General features: G+C 42.1%; 1 protein-coding gene across 3 annotated transcripts in view; it reads right to left on the bottom strand.

Annotated features, from left to right (window-relative positions):
• The window catches only part of GALNT7 (polypeptide N-acetylgalactosaminyltransferase 7), a 157,440-nt gene that overhangs the window by 64,005 nt on the left and 75,627 nt on the right, over positions 1–17,808 (bottom strand). For all 3 annotated transcript variants that reach the window (XM_004388953.1, XM_023742920.1, XM_023742921.1), the window contains exon 2: positions 8,672–9,132. In XM_004388953.1, the coding sequence (XP_004389010.1) occupies positions 8,672–9,132 (461 nt within the window). The remainder of the gene's footprint in view (positions 1–8,671; positions 9,133–17,808) is intronic.

The raw sequence follows: 17,808 nt of genomic DNA, 5'->3' as shown, positions 1-17,808 counted from the left end.
GATTCAAACTGCTGACCTTTTGGTTAGCAGCCAAGCTCTTAACCACTGTGCCACATAGTAGCTGGCAGTCCTCGGAGTTCTGGGCTTGTAGAATTATCTGCCTCCATTATCAGACAGAGTCTGTCTACCCCATCTGTGCTTGCATCTGGATCTAATCTGCTCTGTTTATAACTCAGAAGTGATTAGGTTTAGGACACACCCTACACTAATATGGCCTCATTAACACAACAAAGAAAGTCCTATCTTCAAAAGGATTACATGCACATGTATACCGAAAAACCAAAACAAACCCTACAGGGCAGAGTAGAACTGCTCCATAAGGTTCCCAAGGAGCAGACAGAGGATTCGAACTGCCGACCTTTTGGTTAGCAGCCGAGCTCTTAAGCACTGTGCCACCAGGGCTCCTGCACAGGTAGAGGAGTTATGACTTCCACACACATTTTTGGAGGGCACAATCCAATCCATAACATGCACTGAAAACAGAAAAGAATTTATGGAAAAATAGGGATAGGGCCAGACCACTCAAAACTCAGGGAACTTGGAAAACTACTGCCCTAACCAAAGCAACGTCAATCAGCACAGTTAAAACGCCACTGACATCTGCACTTTACATCACAGACCATCCTCGGCCGCTTTAAAATCCAGGAGGCCTGTGCTTTCTGTTTTGGGAAGCAGGTCCTTGGAGACAACTGCTTCTAATATAGACCAGCTTCACCAAAATTAAAAGTACCATCTAGGGATAGCCTTTTTCATTCATCAATCTTCTTTAGCAGAGGGGAAGATAGCTTTTGGCTTCTCTGTCTGCACTTGGAGCTTTCCCAGACAGCTTACCACAGCGGATTGGGTCTTCAAGGCTCCACATCCACCGCTTCTTAACACTAAAGAGAAACACTGCAGGGTTGCCAGCTTTTTCTCCCGCAGGTCTTCACAGACAGTTATGGCTGTCTCCTAAATTGTGAGAAGCCTTGCCCCTGACAACTTCCAAACACTAATGTGTGGGTGAAATCTAGGAACTGCCAGGACTTCCACATTGAACTGATACATCTCCCTCTTTACCAAACACACAAGCGTTAATCTGCCTTAAAGAAACCACACTGAAGAAAAGCAGCGGCGTTTAACGGTCCTGGCTGCATTAACGGTCTAAGGTGTTAAACTACCAGGGGGCGTTGTGTCAACTCCCTGAGGGGAGGGCGCTTCCTTCACATCCACACTGCACTGTGGCAGGTCTGGGTCTATTGCCAGAGGCCCTTTTTTTGTGAGGGATTGGTCATCTTGTAGCAGAGGACAGTGACTAGTCATCGGTGTAGTCTGGATGGGGTCATGGAGAACCATCACGTACACTGCGAACAGAAACTGGGAAAAGTACTGAACTACATAAACATACCCATGATTCACATCTATCTGTGTATCTATGATTCATATATTACTCTAAAAATTGGTTTTAATCTCTTATGAGCAGCTCCTTAGGGCTTTAGTTAGCTCTTACTGAAACCTATGGCTCATGATATGTAGACACAAATTAAAAATATATTTTTTATATATTCTATGTTCTAAACAACGTGGTAGGTATCAAAGACAGCCTGTAACATAGATGGAGAAAGAAAAAAGCTCACAATCACAATTCATCTTAAATAAAATTACCAAAACCACACTCACTGCCATCGAGTCGATTCCGACTCATAATGACTTGTAGTAACAGAGCAGAACTGCCCCACAGGGTTTCCAAGGCTGCAGATCTTCAAGGAAGCAGACTGCTGCCGCATCTTTCTCCCATGCAGCACCTGGTGGGTTCGAACCACCAACCTCTTGGTTAACAGCGGAGCACTTACCCAGGGCTTAGAGTATAAAAACCAGTTACTGACTTTGGAACCAGGTAAGAAGAGAATTGTCTGGTGTATGAGGCATGAATGTAAATGTAAAATATCTTTAAAAAAAAAAACCAAACCTCTAATTCCCACAGACAAGCTTAAAGAAGTTATTAACAATTAACCATATTAACATCTGCATAGCTCTTAGAGATTTCAAAGCACTTTTATGTCTATTATTTCACTTTGTAAATGCAACCAAGATAGCTTTCTACAAAACAGAACTGCAAGAGGTGTGTAGGTGGGAGGAAAGGTTAAATATTAGAAACAGATGAAATTGCTTAACAAGTCAAAATATTTTTATTCATTTGTTTGAAACAAAACAGCCTGGATTATATACCTCTGATTGTCTGCCTTCTTGGGCAGAAAAAGGGCAAGAATAATTTTCATGTGTTTGCATCAACAGTTCACAGTCAAGACAATAAAATCCTGAACTTCATGAGAACAAAACCTAGCATATCCACAGACAGAACTTTCCAACTCTCCGTGCAAACAGCCTCCTCAGCCTGACTGGCTCTGCCTGAATTCACCTCATGCCAGGGAGCAAACTGGTTTAGGTAAATGAGCTTTGGGCAAAGCAGGCTTGTTCTGTCTCAACCACCATGTTTCTGTTAATGGCACCATTTTTCTCTGTGTCCCTGAGTTTCAAAGCCTTGGAATTATCTTTGATTCCTCCTTCCACTCAATCAGCGGCCAAGGCCTACTGATTTTGATTCTTCTGTTCTCTTACTTTGAGCCCTCTTTTTTGGTTCTGTAACCTCTGAGGCAGTGGTGGGTCAGTGGCAGAATTCTAGCCTTTCATGAGGGAGACCCAGGTTCAACTCCCAGTCAATGCAGCACTTCCAGACTAAGATTGACTGGGAAAAAAGGTCAGCTAAATCAGCTAAAGAAAACCCTATGGATCACAATGGTCCAGACCGGGCAGTGTTTTGTTCTGCTGTGCATGGGATTTCCATGAGTCAGAGGCTGACCCCATGGCAGCTAACGACAACAATCACCACCTCTACTGAAGCTGCGACTCTAGCGAGTCTCCAACCCTAATCCACTCTAGACACCTCTGCCAGGCTGATATTCCTAAAGCTCTCTTCACAAACCTTCAGTGGCTCTTCTTTGACTACCTGTTGCCATCGAGTCAACTCCAATGCATAGCGACCCTATAGAACAGAGTAGAACTGCCCCATAGGGTTTCCAAGGCTGTAACCTTTACGGAAGCAGATTGCCACATACTTCTGCGGAGCGGGCTGGTGGCTTTGAACCACCGACCTTTCGGTTGCCAGCTGAGCCCTTAACCACTGCCACCAGGGCTCCTTAAATTCAGTATAGACTTTGTGGATGGTACTAAGGTCTTCCAAATGTGACCCTGCCTATTACCAGCTTCATTTCTCTATACGCACTTTCAGATCCAAGCAAACTATATCACTTGCTTTCCTCTTTGGTGTTGTTGTTAGGTGCTGTCGGTTCTGACTCATAGCGACCCTATAGGACAGAGTAGAACTGCCCCATAGGGTTTCCAAGGAGCGGCTGGTGAATTTGAACTGCGGACCTTTGGGTTAGCAGCTGCAGTAGCTCTCAACCACTACGCCACCAGGGCTGCGCTTTCCTCCTAGCCAATGCCTACCCTCATTTCTTCCACCTTCATAACATCTTCCTAGAAAAACCCTACTCATCGTTCCGGGTTCATCCCCAGAGTCCCGTCCACAAACCCTTTCTGAGTCCCCTGTAATGTGACGTGGCCTGTCACTCCTTGCACCACATCACTTTGCTCACACCTTTTGTATGGCTTTATATTCTGCTTTAGATTATGGTCCCTCCTTTCTCCCCTGAGTAGACGGTAAGCTCCTTGAAAGCAGGGATGGTATTTTCCCACTGTTGCATCCCCTAGAGTACCTAGCACAATGCCTTGTACACTGAAGGTAATCAATTAATATCTGTTGAGCTATAAAGAAAATCCTACACGTTTTTTATAGAAAATAAGTGTGAAGGCAGGTGTGGTCATTCTTGGCTCAAGTCTCTAAAAAAAGAAGGAAGCAGCCAGCTCATTCAAAATACTGTTACTCACCCTCTAACAAGCAATCAACAGCCAGTAAATTACTCAGGGAGTGTAATTCAAAGCGACAACATACATAAGTATGAGTCATGCTGGCAGCTGGGCCGTTCTGTCCTGCTTCTAGGGAAGACAAGATTCATCTGAGAAGCCTCTACGGAACAGCCACAAGAATGAACAAGTTAACCACAGGGTCAGATATCACAGCGGGACAAACAGCCCAAAGCTTGGCTTCTAAACTTTGCAGACGGCTCATTTATAGGACTAACAGAGTCAAAAGAACAAGTAATAACTCAGCCAGCCGCTGATGGGCTCTGCCGCACATTCTCCATGAGGCATGCGTGGGTGTGTGTGATACGGATGTGTGGTGTGTTCGCTCGTAAATTCTGAAGAGTGCCAATATGCGTATTGGATACTATACAATATTTAGGGGGTGTCTTATTTATTGTTGGCTTTTTTAAAGAGAAAATTCTTAAGATTATCTACATTCTAACTTATCAATAACTTAAAAATTATTTTTTTATTGTACTTTAGATGAAGGTTTACAGAGCAAATTAGTTTCTCATTAAACAATTAATATATATATTGTTTTGTGATATTGGTTGCCAAGCCCACGACATGTCAACACTCTCCCCTTCTCGACCTTGGGTTCCCCATTACCAGCTTTCCGGTCCCCTCCTGCCTTCTCGTCTTTGCCCCTGGGCTGATGTGCCCGTTTACCCTCCTTTTGTATTATGGGCCTGTCTAATCTTTGGCTGAAGGGTGAACCTCAGGAGTGACTTCAATACTGAGTTAAAAGGGTGTCCAGGGGTGAAAAATTATTTGTTATACGCTACGTTTTTGGGAACCCTGGTGGCGCAGTGGTTAAGTACTTGGCAGTTTGAACCCACCAGCCGCCGCATGTAAGAACGATGTGGCAATCTGCTTCCTTAAAGAATACAGCCTTGGAAACACTAATGGGCAGCTCTACTCTGTCCCACAGAGTTGCTATGAGTCCAAATCAACTAGACGGCAATGGTTTATACCCTGAAGTGTTTAAAGAGGAATAAAATCTACCTCATTTTTTAAGGAGTAGTGAGAAAGAATCCAGTTTTTAAAAAAGTTTCTGAGAATTATGTCTGAGCATTTTGGAGGATTTTACAAAAAAAGAGTTTTCTCTCTAGTATAGGATTTCAAAGAGGGGCTTAGAAGCGTTTGCTAAGGCAGCCTCAGGTACTTTTTTAGAGAGACACAATACTTAGAGAGATGAGAGAGAGAGAGAGACGTGCAACATCCTCTTTCCAGGTACTGCTCCAGCTGTGCAGGAGAAAAGAACATGAAAAAGACTCGCTTATGCAAGGCATGAAAGAAGGAAGAAAGAAAAGAGAAAAAAGGTGAGTGAGGGAAGGGGGAGGGAAGGGGGAGAAGGGTGGGGTGGAAGACAGGAGAAAGGGAGAAAGAAAGATCTCAGGAAAGGCTGCAGGAGAGCAAGGAGGATTCAGAGAGGAGGTTCACATGCCAACAGGTGTGCCTAAAATTTTCAGAGGAGAGGTGATGGCTTTGCCGTCATGGAAGGTATGAGCAGAAGCAAGATGATGCATATAAGGCCGTGTGTGATGTTTACGTTTTCCGGACAGTAACAGGGACATCAAAGTTAAATAGTAACTGAAAACATCCAAATTTTCATAACAAGGTACAGGACCCGCAAGAACTACCACAGCAATAAAAACAGTCAATAACCCTTACCTTTCTAACCACCAGGCCTGTAACAGACACTTTTAGTCTATTATGTCATTTAATTCTAATGCCGATCCTGAGAGAGAGGTATTATTAGACTCGTTTTGAGGATCAAGTAGCTGAGGGTTAGACAGGTTAAGTAACCGGCCTAAGATCGCAAACCTGGCAATGAAGCCAAGGCGTGAACTCTGGCAGACTCCATTGACTCATTCTGACATTCATTCTCTCAACAGATCTTTACTGAGGAGGTGCTACCGAGCTCCCAGGCGCCACACCGTGAGTGTCATGAAGAAAACACACAGTCCTTGCTCTCAGGAGCTTATCATCTAGTGAGAAAGACAGCCACCAAGCAACTAAATAAAACGGTGTCTAATGACATCATGTGATAAATAAAGGCTATGAATGAAATGAGGAATAGCGAAGCGCGGCATTACCAAATTAGACAGCATGCTTACAGAGGTCCAGCTGAGACCTAAAGGATGGGAAGGAGCCAGCCCCAAGAAGAAGGCACAGCGGGCACGTGCACAGGAACCCAGAGGACGCGGGTACTGCAGCAAGAGGAGGCTGGCCAGGCGGGGAAGCGTCAGAGCATGGAGACCACTGCAGGCAGGCGGTCTGAGCTTTGTTTAATGTGCAATGGGAAGGCACAGAATGGCTTTAGAGAGGCTAGATCTGTGTTTTTAAAAGATCACACTGACTTCTGTGAGTAACAGCAGGTAGGAGGCAAGAGTAGAAATGCAGAGACCAGCAGGGAGGCTCTTGCAGGATTCCGACAGAGATGAGGACAGCCGTTTGGACTCGGTGGTGGCAGTGCAGATGAAAGAAATGGACTGATGGGAGATACACTTTAGTGGTGGAAACCAAAGGCCTTGCTGGTAGACTGGCCATGAGGCGTGAAGAAGAGGGAAGCACAGAGGATGACTCTAAAACCTGTTCACTGCTCTGTACCTTGCATGTCACTGGATTTTCTTTTTACAGTTCTTAGCATATTTCTTATGTCAAAAAGCTAGCTAGATTTACACTGGAGTTTTAAGTGACAAACTTCTATAAACAGTTCACATGCTAACTGTTCAGGATCTTTCCACACTGCTAAGCTCACGTTCTGATTGTAACAGGTGCGCTGCAGGCGTATTATCCTGGAAGACATACCTTGAGCTGTGGTGTGGTGGAAAGAGAAGCGGCTTTCAAGCCAAACCACCTAGAGCTGAATTGCAGCTCTGCCATTTAGCTGCGTAAATGCAAATACATCAAAACTCTGTGAGCCCCAGACTTTACACACATAGGCAATAACTCTCAGTTTGGTTGCTGACAATTAACTAAGATAACTTATACCAAGTCCTGGCATGTGTAGGAAGTCCATAAATGTTAGACTCTCCCTTTCCCTTCCCTTCTCCCCCATTATGGTGATAAGAATGCCACCAACAGCTTCTCAAAGCACCTTTTGTAACAGAGATCAGTAGGATGACCGCGTACTATATGTAAGATGACTGGGAAATATGCCTGGTACACACTCCTGATGAAGCACTACAGATTCTGTTACAGATTACAAAGGATACTCACAAGGCAGTGCTAACCATAACAGCCACCCTCACCCCTTGGCTAGGAGGGTTGTCAGATAAAATACAGGACATTTGGTTAAACGTGAATTTCAGATAAGCAACAAACAGGTTTTGTTTGTTTTTAAGTATACCTCTGTGCAATATATGGGACATACTTATGCTAAAATTTCCTTTTTTTTTTTTTAAAGTATACCCCATGCAACATATGGGACGTATTTATTCTAAAACTTCTTTTTTCTTTTCTTTCTTTCCTTTTTTTTTAGTATAAGTATACCCCATGCAATACTTAGGACATACTTATATTAAAATTTATCTTGGTGCTTATCTGAATTTCGAATTTAACTAAGCATCCTGTATTTTTCTTGCTAAATCTGGCAACCTTATGACTAGGCAAGTCTCTACTTCGATTAGGAATAAAATGCACCAAGATTCTTCCTCTGCAGCCCCTTGAGACACTCTCTCCCTTCTCTGTGTAACAGGAGGTTATGCCTCTCACCGTCATGGTTCTGTATTTCCACTCCTACTTTCTCAGCATATTTCATTCATCTCCTCTCACCTTTACCAATAACTACATGAATGCCAAAAACCTATTAGTGGCGCCATATTAGGCATGGAATTTGACTCAGCGGTCAGAAAGCATGCTGGTGTGCGTGTGAGCTGTGTTAACCTTTTAAAATGAGGATTATGCTGATAATGCATCATCAGGAATACATTTAGAGTTTTCTAGTAATTTAGTGAATTAAATTTGCATTCAGATTAATGTAAGCTCTTTAGATCCTGTAGTAGTAGAACTGGTTACTGAATAAAAAGAAAGAGAAAAACTCTGCGTTCATTCAATAATCACCATCTATCAAAAGTTAAGAGCTGGAAATCCTTCATATTAAAATAAAACTATATGAAAGGAATTTGAAGGTTTAGGCCAGGGTTTTACCTGGTTGAGTGCTCCTTTCACATACACTGAAGAGTCTGAATTTCTAGTTTTGGTATTGAGGGGAAAAGAATAAAGAAAACACAAATACCTAGTTAATTCTATAAGAGACATCTAGAGCAGTGTTGCTATTTGTTATTGTTCCACAAGAAAATAAGAAGCTTGCTCCAGAATGAAACTCAACACATCAAGAAAGCCTTGCTATTAAATAGCTTGTCAGCTGAACTAAGTGTTTAATGGTGTTGCTGATTGATTCACATTCTGGTTCAAGCTCATTTTCATTTGGTAACAAACACTGCACAGATCGGCCCAGCCTGGGGACCATGTTTTGAGTAGTACTGACATAGAAGACCCAAGGCTTCTATATGTGGTGCCCATACTATGATGGCAGAAAAGGAGGGACCTTCCCCTTCTGACCTGTTTGCTGACCATAGATCCTCTTATTTCCTTGAAATAAAGGCATGAATATTTTCTCCATTCTAACAATGTGTAACTAAATATAAATATCTATCAAAACAATAGTTGCCACGATTTTAGAAAGGAGAGGGTGTGTGCTTACTCTTCTTGACGCAAGTCACTGACGCTGCGGTCCAGTGAGATCATGTCACTTGCCACCATGTTAAATCCAAACTCTTTAATGCTGGCTTGAACAGCAGGTTTGAATTCTGGTCCCAAAACCAACGGCTTGGCTTTCTCTCCAGGGCCACCAACCACTCCGTGAGGCTCAGGTTCTTTGGGTTCAAAGTTTCCGAGGATCCCGGGGCGTAGCACAGGATCATGGTAGGTGAATGTCTGAGGCTTAAATGTGAGATACTGCCTCTGCATTATGTCTTTCTGGGAATCTCCACCAGCACGGTGCTCTTGTTCATTTTTGGCCTTGTTTTTTCTTCTAATAGACTCTAAGTCCACTTCTACTCCTTCAACATGAGGCCATGGTACCACAGGTCTGAATCTGTCATCCCCGGGAGCTAATCCATTGCCTCCTCGGTTAGGCATGGGGTTATTGACATCTCTGTCTTCCTATATGAAAGGGAGGGGGATATACAATGAGTACATGAGAGCAAACCACCACAGCAGAGTTTATGATACCAATTTTTATGTTAAAAAAAAAAAAAAGAGGCTGAGGTAATCATAAAATGGTTTAAAACCCAAAACAGAACCAGGCCATTAATCAGGACTTTCTATTAGCAATACTAAGAAATAGGCTATTTCCTCACCTCACCACTACAAAATAAATGAAAGGACACATTTTTTACTTATTCCCCTTATAAATCTAACTCTTTAACAATGATTTGTTAATAAAGCAAATTGTTAAGGGTTAGAAGTAGTGAGGTTCTAGGATCTTTGATTAAAATGGACACTTAAAAATAGGTCATGTTGTACAGTGCGTGTTTTTCCCAGTCATCTTGTGTATGATAAATATAACTTTCTGTCAATGATACAGCAATATGGCGGCAGTGGTATTAGATGTCGGTAGGCTGGCTCCACGCCTCAAATGACAGAGGAACAAGGTGGAGATGTGCACTCAATGGTCCCAATTCAGTATTTTTTACTCAGTGAGAGTTTAGCTGAATTCAGAACTATAAAAAAGAACCTAAAAACTAACTGTAACTAGATCAGCTCCGTCTTTTCGACCATACCCAATACCTACTGTTATGGGTTGAATATGTATCCCCCAAAAACATGTTCAATTCCTAAGACTTGGTACCTGTGAATGTGACTTACTTGGCAATAGTGTCTTTGCAGATGTAATTAGTTAACAGGAGGTCACAGAGGAGAAGGGTGGGCCCTAATCCAATATGACTGGTGTCCTTGTAAGAAGAGAAGAGACACAGAGAGACAGACACCGAGGGAAGATGGCCAAGTGAAGACAGAGACAGAGAATGGGGCCAAGGAACACTTGGGGCTGCCAGGAACAAGAAGAGACACAGAACGATCTTCCACTACAGCCTTCACAGAGAGCATGTGTTATGGATTGAATTGTGTCCCTCCCCACCAAAAAAAATATGGTGACATTCTAACCCCTGTGCCTGCGAATATGTCCCTATTTGGGAGGAGGGGCTTTTCTTCTGTTATGTTAATGAGGCCAAACAAGAGAAGGGTGGATCCTAACCCTAAACCTAACCTGTCTGTCAGTTTGTGGTACTGCGGTGGCTTGCGTGTGCTATGATTCTGGAAGCTATACCACTGATATTTCAAATGTAGGCAGGGTCACCCATGGTGGACAGGTTTCAGCAGAGCTTCCAGAGTATAAGACAGACTAGGAAGAAAGACCTGGCAATCTACTTCCAAAAACCAGCCAAAGAAAACCTGACAGATAACTTGGAGCAGGACCAGGTAATGTTTCATTCTGTTATATATAAGGTTGCCACGAATCGGAGCCAACTTAACAGCAACTGACAATAACAATAACAAACCCAGTGGTCACTTCTGAATGGTGTCTTACAAAGGGGAGTACAGACACAGAGAGACACACACACTGGGGGAGGAGACCAGGTGAGAAACCATCTACAAGCTAAGGAATACCCAGGGCTACCAACAAGGAGGGACCTCCCCAAGAGTGGATGTCCTGATTTGGACTTCTAGCCTCCAGAGCTGTGAGGAAGGACATTTCTATTCTTTAAAGCCCCCACTTTGTGGTATTTTTTTTGTGACAACAGCACTAGAGAACTCAGACAGCATAGCCCTGCTGAGCCCTTGAATTCAGACTTCTAGCCTCCAGAACTGCAGGAGGATAAACATCTGGTGTATAAGCCACCCAGTTTGTGGTACCTTGTTCTGGCAGCCCTAGCAAACTGATACACCTCGTCTGCCCCATTCCAGAGGTGGCACAAGTAAACACAGATTCTGCGTGAGGGTATTTGGTAAGGGGTGCCTCCCTCTTCCATCTGGACCCTAACTCATCACCATGCAGACCTTTCAGTCAGAAATCCTGAGTGCTGTTACTTCTGATATTAAATGGGAAGTGTTTGGCTAAACCAGTACCATTATTCGCACAGAGCAGAGTTTCTCAACATTAATATCACCTTGGTGGCTTAAAAAAATACTGATGTCTGTGCCCCACCCTCAGAAATTTTGATCTAACTGGTCTGGGCAACCGGATTTTTAAAAGCTCCCCAGGTGATCTGAATATGCTTCCAAGCTTAAGAACCACTGGCTTAAAGGGAAAGCCACTCGCTATAATTAGATGAGGGGATTATGGAGTGTGCATAGCTGGGTAAGAGGCAAGGTGAACCAGAGCAACTGCAGAACGGGCTAACTGGTCTACCACTTCACTGCACACGAAGACTACACGGTTCCTTAACAGCTTAATAATAGAATTAGCAACATCGGACCAAATTGTTTCCACAGTGTTAGAACTATCCCTAAAAGCAAGGTTAAAAACTTTGTTTTACAAAGAATATAAAAGGTTACAGGTGTGATGTTGTCATGTAGCTTGTTATCTAAACCAAAAAAAACCAGTTGCTGTCATTTATTCAGAGATGAAAATCTCTACAGAAAAGCCAGTTGATTCAGGTTTTAATTTAGTTGAAGTTTTGCTAAGTATTGGCTAAAGGACTGATTTTAGAGAGTTCTAGAAATAATTTTAAAACATATCTATTTATTTAGGAATATAAGCATAAGACACAAATTCAAAGGATCCAAAAGGGTATATAATGAAAAGCAAGTTTTACTGCCTTCTCTTCTGTAGGGACAACCACAGCTACCAGTTTTTTGTGAATTCTTCTAGAGATGTTATACACGTTTATTAACATATATAAGCACATATATAAGAGAATTTTTAATGGATGCAAACTTCATGCTTATCTTCCTTCAAAACTTGTTTTGATCTTTTCTGGTGACTTCAGGATTCTCTGTCCAATCTTTAACTGTTGGTGTTCCTTAGGATTCTGTTAGAAGCCTTCTTGTCATTCCACCCTCATCTGAGGTTGTCTCATTCTCTTCCAAGTTTAGTGACCAGTTAAGACTGATACCTCCTACATCCATTCTACAACTCACATGACAATTCTGATCTCCAGGCCTTACAATCAACTGTCTTCTGAACACTTGTACTTACATGTCTCTGGTATCTAAATTTAACATACCCACAACTGAACTTATCATCTACTTCACATCCCAACCTGCGGGGCTGACTGTCAGCCCTGTCTCAGAGACTGAAACCACCATTCACTCAATTGATCAGGTCCAAAACCTGCACATCATCCCCAACTTCTTGCTGTCTTTTATCTCCTCTCCTGACATCCAGTCAATCACTAATTCCCATCAATTCTTATCACCTTTGTAGTTCCTGCATCTGGACGTTTCTCTCTATTTTCCTCACTTACTTTGCCTGAGTTCAGGCCACCCTCACCTCTTAACAGGCTTACTACAATATAATAATCGTCACAACTGTAAACACTATGTTCTAAGTGCTTTGCATATATTAATTTGTTTAATCTCATAAATTATTTAAAATCATAAATTATGATTACCATTTGGCAAATCTGCTGCAAAAAACCTCTTTAAAGTGTTAAAAAGCAAAGATGTCCCTCTGAGGACTAAAGTTCACCTGACCCAAGCTATAGTATTTTCACTTGCCTCATATGCATGCAAAAGCTGGACAATGAATAAGGAAGACCAAAGAAGAATCGACACCTTTGAATTGTGGTGTTGGAGAAGAATATTGACTATACCATGGATTGCCAACAGCGAACAAATCTGTCTTGGAAGAAATACAGCCAGAATGTTCCTTAGAAGCGAGGACTTTTGTCTCATGTATTTTGGACATGTTATCAGGAGGTACCAGTTCCTGGAGAAGGACATCGTGCTTGGTAAAGTAAAGGGTCAGCAAAAAAGAGGAAGACCCTCAACAAGACAGATTGAGACAGTGGCCGAAACAATGGGCTCAAACATAGCAGTAACTGTGAGGATGGCACAGGACTGGGCAGTGCTTCATTCTGTTGTACATGGGGTCGCTATGAGACAGAACCACCTCAACGGCACCTAACAACAATGATTACCATTTCTATTTCACAGACGAAAAACTGACAAAGAAGTTATCCGAGGTCAGAATCAGCAAGTGGGTACAGCCAAATTTGAACCCAGGAAGTCTGGCTTAAGGGTCCGTGCTCTTACATGTCATCCCAACAAGGATAGCAGTAATCCAAAAAACACGAACTAATAAATGTTGGAGAGGTTGTGAAGAGAACACTTATACACCACTGGTGGGAATGTAAAATGGTACAACCACTTTGGAAATCCATTTGGCGCTTCCTTAAAAAGCTAGAAATAGAAGTACCATACGATTCAGTAATCCCACTCCTTGGAATATATCTTAGAGAAATGACAGCATCACATGAATAGATATATGCACACCCATGTTCACTGCAGCACTGTTCACAATAGCAAAAAGATGGAAACAACCTAAGTGCACATCAACAAACGGATAAACAAATTATGGGCCATACACACAATGGAATACTATGCAATAATAAAGAACAATTATGAATCTGCAAAACATCTCACAACATGGATGAATCTGGAAGGCGTTACGCTGAGTTAAATTAGTCAGTCGTAAAAGGACAAATATTGTATGAGACCACTATTATAAGAATTCAAGAAAAGGTTTAAACGCAGAAGAATTCTTTGATGGTTATGAGGGTGGGGAGGAAGGAAGGGGAGAATTCACTAACTAGACAGGAGAAAAGAATTATCTTAGGTGAAGGGAAGGACAACACACACTACAGGGGAAGTCAGTACAACTGGACTAGACCAACAGCTAAGAAGTTTCCTGAACACAACCAAACACTTCGAGGGACAGAGTAGCAGGGCAGGGGTCTGGTGACCATGGTTTCAGGGGACATCTAGGTCAAATTGGCATAACAACGTTTATTAAGAAAATGTTCTGCATCTCACTTTGGTAAGTGGCATCTGGGGTCTTAAAAGCTTGCAAGCGGCCATCTAAGATGCATCAATTGGTACCAACCCACCTGGAGCAAAGGAGAATGAAGAACACCAAACACACAAGGAAAATATCTGCGCAGGAGACAAAAGGGCCACATAAACCAGAGACTCCACTAGCCTGAGACCAGAAGAACTAGATGGTACCTGGCTACCACCAGTGACCACTCTGACAGGGTACACAACAGAGAGTCCCTGACGGAGCAGGAGAAAACTGAGGTGCAGCACTCAAATTCACGTAAAATGACCAGACTTAATGGTCTGACTGAGACTGGAAGAACCCTCGAAGCCATACCCCCTGGACGCTCCGTTAACCCAGAACTAAAACCATTCCCGAGGCCCACTCTTCAAAGATTAGACTGGACTACAAAACATAAAATACTTGTGAAGAGTGTGCTTCTTAGTTCTAGCAGATACATGAGACCAAATGGGCAGCTCCTGTCTGGAGGCAGAATGAGAAGGCACAAATGGACAGGAGCTGGTTGGATGGACAGAGGAAACTCAGGTGGAAACAGGGAGTGTACTGTCACATTATAGGGATTGCAACTAGTGTCACATAACAATATGTGTATAAATTTTTGTATGAGAAATTAACTTGAGCTGTAAACCTCCACCTAAAGCACAATGAAAAAAAGAAAAAGAGTCCATGCTCTTAACTACTATACTTTAGTGCTTCTTCTTATCCTACTGTGTGTACTTATTGCTTCCCGTTATTATTTTTTCCTAGCCAGCAGCCATAGTGACTTCTCTAAAATTAAAACATGAACATACTACTTTCCCCACTTAAAACATTTTACTGGTGGCCCACTGTTCTCAGGAGAGTTTATAATTCACTTAGTCCTCCATCATTACGCATGGGTCAGCTAATATTTCTGTAAAGGGCCAAACAGCATTTTGGGCACTGCAGACCAAAGGGTCTCTGTCACAATTACTCAAGTCCACTGTTGATGGACATGGCTGTATGTCAATAAAACTTTATTTACAAAAAGAGGAAGCAGGCCGGATTTGGCCCACAGGCTGTAAGCCGTAGTTGCCGACACCTGCACCACACTGCAAGTTCTGTGAAAGGGCAAGGGCGGTGTCTATTCGATGCACCATTGCATTGCCAATGTTTACCCTGGCATGCAGTAATTCCTCAAAAAATATTTACTAAATGAATGAATGAATTCTAAAATATCTCCTTTGCTTGTGAGAGATACTTTGAGAAGAAAAGGGAAAGATAGAGAATGGAGAATAAGAACTAGGAGAGAGGCGTTTGGATCAGATAGAACCTTTCTGGCAATACCCTATAAACTCAGCAAGAGAACAGAACACATGCCTTTATATTCTCTGCACAGTACTGTGCTCTTAATAATGCCATATGATATGTCGTGGGGTTGTTAACCACTGTCATAAAACAATATGTGTACTAACTGTTTAAAGAGAAACTATTTGTTCTGTAAACCTTCATCTAAAGTGCAATAAAAAAATTTTTAAAAAGATAACTTGACAAAAAAAATGCTGTATAATAGTCACCAGAAAAATTGAAATTTGCTCACTTCTTAAAAACTGCATGTCATTAAATCTGAAAGCAAAACTAAATATAAGAATTGTCTGTCTAACCTCAAGTCAATTAAGAATAATCATGTCAAATCTTAATGTTACATGATTCAAAGAATGGCTATGAAGCAGTGTAATACTTAACTCCCCTGAGAAGGAAAACTCAGTAGTCCTTCCTGAGAGTGAAGAAGAATCCGGAGATGACTTTATGACTCACTGGTACTAGGATACCGTCATAAGCACCAGCTGATTTACTCTACAGCCCAAATCAATGACTCACTCGACTAGAAATGGAAAAGGGTATCAGTAAATAATCTTCCATGATCAGCATGTTCATATAGGTGGAAATGTACCGAAAAATATAACCATTTATCATCAGATAGTAATCATGGATTATTGGATCAGGTCAGACTATTCATTATCCACTTTACACTTTATAAAGCCATACACACACACACACACACACATAAAGTCCTGCATTATGTATAATATTTTTCCAAGATAGTCATGCCTTGGTAGAAATGATATGCATCCAAAGGGGTTTAAAAAAACAGTCCTAAGAGCAAATGAAAGCAACACAGACTTGTCTGGATTTGAAATCATGGGTAAACCCTAGAAAACTAAGCTCTTAATGAAAAGTTTATGTACAGTCACATGATCTCTTGAGAAATTATTATTTAGCTGTAGGAAATGGCCACTCCTGAACAATACACACATTATTTGCTTATCATGCTTCAGGAGCCACAGAACTTAAAAGTATAACAAGCCAAATTTCAGATGGTGATTTAAAAACCCTCTTGATCAACAGCGTCTTTAAATTAGAAAAATCACAGCAACATCCTTCCTCTACCTACACTTACTCATCTAGAAGGAGCAGAAGAAACTGGGCAAAGAGAGCAAGAAAGGAGTTGGTAAAAATATAGCAGGGACTGAAGTTCAGAAAAAACAGGGTGCCTGTGGAAGCTCACCAACATGTGGCAGAGTTAAGACTGGCAGTATGGTGTGCTCTGGCCTCAGTACCCCTGTTTATGTCTGGTTATCTTGAGATGGATTCTAAGCTAATCCTTCCCCTGCTGCCATTCTGTGCTGCCTGAAGACCACCAAGGCTTGCTCCTTTTCAGAGGACTGAAACTTGACCGCATTGGGAGTCAGTGACCCTGCTGGGCATGGGGGGAAAGGTGAGGGCCAAGTAATTTGTTTGAGCTTAATCATGGCATAAAATGGGTAAACCTAAGATCAAACAGAGACCTCACAGCCCTTGAATATCTAGGATGTCATCCCTTATGAAAAAGGACTTTATTCCAAGCAGATTTTAAGACTGGCAAACTAGGAAGAGATGTAAGGTCACTATCCAAGGGCAATAGTTATGCAGTAGTGAAGAGGTCGGCTACTAACCAAAAGGTTGGCAGTTTGAATCTACTAGCCGCTCCTTGGAAACCCTATGGGGCAGTTCTACTCTGTCGTATAGGGTTGCTATGAGTCAGAATTGACACGAAGGCAATGAGTGTGTGTCTTTTTTTGGTATCCAGGGGAAATGCCCCTGTTACCAACTAGGGCAGAAAATGAAAATGGAGAAGGGCATATCTTTAGGTAACCAAAACCAAAAACTCACTACCACTGAGTTGATTCCAACTCAGAGTGACCCTAAGGACAGAGTAAAACTGCCCCAATAGGGTTCCCAAGGCTATAATCTTTACGGAAGCAGACTGCCACATCTTTCTCCTGCGGAGCAGCTGGTGGATTCAAGCCACCAACATTTCAGTTAGCAGCCGAGTGCTTTAACCACCGTGTCACCAGCGCTCCCATCTTTAGGTAACTTCATGTAAATACAAAAAATCTATACAAGCTCTGGGTGTGGCTTATCAGTAAGGTGCACAAGTAAAATATGACTTTCTGCTAAGAAGAATTATCTGCCGAAAGAAAAAGACTCACTTTTAGGAGGGATTCCTATTCTTTTTTTTTTAAAAACCCTACCAGGATATAAACCAAAAGGTACCAGAATGGAGACAACAGCATGGCTGACATCACAGTAACTGCTGTACCAAAAAGAATCCCGGTTAGCAACTGTTGTACTATATATTAGACTTTGGTAGGGTAACCACTAGTCCAAGTCGGAGCAATACACAGTAAACCGGTTTGATCCAAACTTACCTTAGGAACTGTACGCTGAAACCATAGACTATGGAGATCTACCTACTGCATAAAAGCTAATGGTTA

The sequence above is a fragment of the Trichechus manatus genome, unplaced genomic scaffold, assembly GCF_000243295.1.
Source record: "Trichechus manatus latirostris isolate Lorelei unplaced genomic scaffold, TriManLat1.0 scaffold00225, whole genome shotgun sequence".
Taxonomy (NCBI): domain Eukaryota; kingdom Metazoa; phylum Chordata; class Mammalia; order Sirenia; family Trichechidae; genus Trichechus; species Trichechus manatus.
The sequence above is the reverse complement of the archived record's forward strand: the minus strand, read 5'-3'. Positions and strand labels throughout refer to the sequence as shown.